This window comes from Rhinichthys klamathensis, unplaced genomic scaffold (genome assembly GCF_029890125.1).
Source record: "Rhinichthys klamathensis goyatoka isolate OS25496 unplaced genomic scaffold, OSU_Roscu_1.1 h1tg000014l_1, whole genome shotgun sequence".
NCBI lineage: Eukaryota > Metazoa > Chordata > Actinopteri > Cypriniformes > Leuciscidae > Rhinichthys > Rhinichthys klamathensis.
In genome coordinates, this window is record NW_026606566.1 from 1,415,901 (window position 1) to 1,420,560 (window position 4,660).

General features: G+C 37.8%; 1 protein-coding gene across 1 annotated transcript; it reads left to right on the plus strand.

Moving 5' to 3' along the window:
- The first annotated feature begins 335 nt into the window (after positions 1-335).
- LOC130104448 (claudin-3) lies at positions 336-1,547 on the plus strand. The gene has a single exon (XM_056270997.1). It carries the CDS (start codon positions 438-440, stop codon positions 1,083-1,085), a length of 648 nt encoding a protein of 215 aa, XP_056126972.1. The 5' UTR covers positions 336-437; the 3' UTR covers positions 1,086-1,547.
- Positions 1,548-4,660: the final 3,113 nt, after the last annotated feature.

Genomic DNA, 4,660 nt, shown 5'->3' on the forward strand with positions numbered 1-4,660 from the left:
CGAATGACAATACTCTAAAACTACTCAATATTAAGGTCTTTGCTGGTATTACCGAAAAAAATGCTAATTCTTTCAAAAGAATACCTTCAAATGTATATTTTGTCAACCTTTATAAAAATGAATGTGCACAAGCACTGGCAGAGTCTCCATTGATGGGCAAATAAATGATGTTTTGTTCTTAATTCCCAATACTTTCCAAGAATGGAGAGCAGTTTTAGTTCTGGTGTGACTAAGCCCTTCCTCTGTGTAATGTCTACATCCTAACAGACTCCTCCTCTCTACCTGATCTGGGATATAAAGGACACTTGTTTTGTCACAGATGCGCTCCATTTGCTCTGAGGCATTGGCTCAAATTAGGCTTGTATCTGCTCTAGCTGCTTGCCCGGTTACTGGACGCTCTGGCATTGCATGTAGCAGTCGCAGATCTTTAAGAAGTCATGTCTTTAGGGCTGGAGCTTATAGGTATGGTGTCAAGTGTGCTGGGCTGGCTCTTGGCCATCGTGGCTTGTGCTCTTCCCATGTGGAGGGTCACAGCCTTTATCGGCTCCAACATCGTGACGGCTCAGATCATCTGGGATGGTCTGTGGATGAGCTGTGTGGTGCAGAGCACGGGACAGATGCAGTGTAAAGTCTATGACTCCATGCTGGCCCTCTCGCAGGACCTCCAGGCAGCTCGAGCCCTGACCGTGATATCCATCCTTCTGACCGTCCTGGCTGTGTTGGTGTCCATCGGAGGAGCAAAGTGCACTAACTGCATTGAGGATGAGTCGTCCAAAGCTAAAGTGATGATCTTCGGAGGGGTGCTCTTCATCGTGGCTGGGCTTATGCAGCTGATCCCTGTGTCCTGGTCTGCCAACAGTATCATCAGGGACTTCTACAACCCTTTGCTGCCCGATGCCCAGAGACGGGAGCTGGGAGCCGCGCTGTACATCGGCTGGGCAGCATCTGTGCTCTTGATCATGGGCGGTTCCTTGCTCTGTTGCTCCTGTCCTCCACAAGACAAGAAATACAGCCAGTCTCGAATGCCGTATCCTGCGTCTCGCTCAACGGGTGGAGGAGGGTATGACAGAAGAGACTATGTGTGAAACCAACAGCTCAATATATGGACATCATATTTTCTGGAGAAAAGTGGAAATATGCCACAGGGGAACATGTCTGAGGAAGTTGTTTGATGTTTTTGATCTCTATGTCAGTGCGGTTTTGGCTGTTCAGAATATAAGAACTCAAACGCTGACCGTGTGAAAATGACCTTTGGTAATTGCTATGAAAATGTAAACTCGGACTGTTCCTCCCGATCGAATTCTCAACAAAGCATGATTTTCAGTTACCTGAGGTGTATAAAGCTGACTTTTTATTTATTGGCCATTTCTTTTAGTTTTGTAGGACTAGTTGCACTAAGATATTTGGCACAGATGAGTTGACTGTGTGTTTACTATGTTGGAGAATTTAAACTTGTCATTGTCCTTTTTCCTCAACTAGACACAGGTAAATGTCCATGTTGTAATGTATTTACTTTACATGATTCGAATTGTAATGTGCATTTCTTTATTATTGATTTGAATTGTAATGTGCATTTCTTTATTATTTATACAATGTATTTCATCAAGCTGTAGAAATGGAATTTGAGAAGCACATACTCTTTTACATGTATCATTGTTTGATAAACACTTACTGCCACTTCAATTTGTATTCGAAGAATAAAATAACTAAACTGAACTAAAAAGTGGCTCTAGGATAATTGAAGTGGGCTATTGTGACCCAGAATGGGTGAGAGTGTGACTTTATAGTGAGCATTGAGGCACAAAGAACAGCCGAGGATCTGAGCACGGTCAGTTTAGTCCGTAAAGTTAGTAATCTGTGTAAGCTACTGTATTGTTGATCAGGAACATTAACATACCTTTCTGTTCCAGTTCAACAATAAATGAATACATCAACCCACGATGAATTTTGAATATTGCAGTATGGATGCTTGAATTCATTTCAGGATCTGTTCCTTTATAATCATGATGACTAGAGAAAACCTGAAACTCAAGCCACGGGGCCATGTTACCTCCAGTTAGCAACAAAGCCAAATACACACCATGAAATCATCAACAGATCACCTTACAAGTGTAGGTGGCAGATGGTGGCAAGTAAGAGACAGAATACAACGACAGTAGTTAAACAAACACTCTTGTCAGAGGTTAATTATCTAGCTGAAGTTATCTTCATTATAGAAAAACAATGGGTAATGGTCCTCCAACAAACAATCTGACTATAAGTAACTTTGCAACTACATGTCAACTTATTCTAACCCTAACCCTACCAGTCTGCTAATACTCTACTAATACTCTAATGAGAGTTTGTAGACATGTAGGTGCAATGCTACTTATAGACAACAGAATGTGTTAAAGGGGCTATCTAAATAAAGTGAAATCAAATGCATAATAAAAGCCTTTAACTGCGGTAACTTGAAATATTGAACAGGGACTCATATGAATGACGCATACATCAAGCATATCACTTTACCAGGGTATGGCACCTGTTTCTATAAACACAGGATCAGTGTCAGCTCAGTTAAGACCAGCACGCAGGCTAAATTACCGACATTGATCATATTAACACCATTAATTGGGGTTTTTCAATATGCTATAGGGATGGCAGAATCTACTTAGTGTATTTCTTGGTCAACTACTACATTCAGCTGTTCGCTAAACTGTTGTTCCATCCATATATCTATATCTTCCAATCTATATACAACAGACGACGGAAAGCATACTAACTATAGTGTGTTTTTCATTATTCCATGTCTGAAAGCACTGTGAACGTCTATTGGTCTACATTTTGCAAATCACTATGCCATGCTGTGTGCAGAATTGAATGAGAAGTAATGATTTGAATAAATAACTTGCCGAGTTACTAAAATGATTCAACAAACAGTGGTATTTCTTTCATTTGGACATATGCTGACTGCAGGGTCATTCAACAACCGTGAAGCATGCGGACGTCTTTTTGGGGAATTAAGACTTAACCATAATATGAACTTGCATGTAAACATGGTCATTAATTTAATATGCCATTACTAGGAAAATAAGGGCAACAGTTAAAGTAAAACGTTTTATCAAGTAACAAAACAGTCAAAATAACACAAACATAACAGACGTTGAGGTTCACAGCCTGAAATATTTATATCAAATACTTATTTTTATTAAATACTTATTACCAAGTCAATGAGTGTTTTGTTTACATGAGATCTCAGACTACACTTTAATAATTGTATTGATTGTATTAATTGCATTTTTATAAAGTGCACTTTGTAATAATGCCAAATTAAAAGTTTTTAATCGTGGTTTTAATAATCTTTTGTGGTTTAAAGAAGTACACATGTGTTGACTAACATACTAGTGCACAAATAAAGTACTTGACTGTTATTTGATATTACATTTAACGTTAATATATTTTAAATGTACAACATTTTAACTTCATCAATAAAAATGTGTAATTACAACAACTGTATTTATGTGGATCAAAATAAACTCTTAAGTTCAACTATAACTGACTTTAAACTGATGAATTTTCCTTTAATAGCAAATGGCATGCAATTAAGTTTACACATAATTATAATTGTAAGTATATTATTTCTGTAATAAGCACTCAAAGTGTACTTCATTTTTCACAAGGGTTTTAAGTATAGCACTTTAAAGACATTACAGAGCATACTGGCAGGAGATCAGAACACTTTTAACAATTACATTTTACGTTTACATTTATTCATTTAACAGACTTTATGATGTACATTATAAAGGAATTTGTCATATAATAACAGAATATAATGAAATGCATAATCCACTTTTGTAAAACTGTTAAATATTTTCAGGTTCTCATATTTCCAGTTTCCTAATGAATAACTACATTATTAAGCCCAATGACTTTAAGTGTTGTCTGTATAATTGATCTCAATCTAGTACTTCACAGAGTTCTCTTTGTTCAAACGGGGAAACTCACCCGACTCACAACAGTGATCTTCTGAAACTGAGGTCACGTGACCGATACTGGAGAAGGTGAGGAACCACCAGAGTCACTGAAAGAAAGATCTGTGCTTCTTTCTCAAAACACAGAAACCCTGTGTTTGACGGGAGGAAATGTTCAGTTTCATATTCTGCTGATATTGGCAAAAAGGCCATATTTAATGGTTATATTTTACATATTAATATTTTGCATATTTGTTTTTGTCTCTGTGACAGTGATGATTATCACAGAGTGTATGCAGTTTTAGACAATGGTAGGCCTGTATAAAAAATAATTGACTGAAAGAAGTAAAATGTTACATTTATTTGAGGCACAATAACAATCCCGTGTTAAAACTGAGTGCTAGTGATCATGTCACGTCTGTTTAGATTGTGTCTCATGTTCTTAGTTCATGTCTTTTATTTTGAAATTCAGTCTTGTTCATTCTTGTCCACTGTTTCCTGTCCTTTATCTTCCTGTTCCTGTCTTGATTATTATGTATAACCACAAACATATAAATCCATCCTTCGGATGAGACGTCAAACCGAGGTCCTGACTCTCTGTGGTCATTAAAAATCCCAGGATGTCCTTTGGAAAAAGAGTAGGGGTGTAACCCAGGCATCCTGGCCACATTTGCCCATTGGCCTCTGTCCATCATGGCCTCCTCATCATC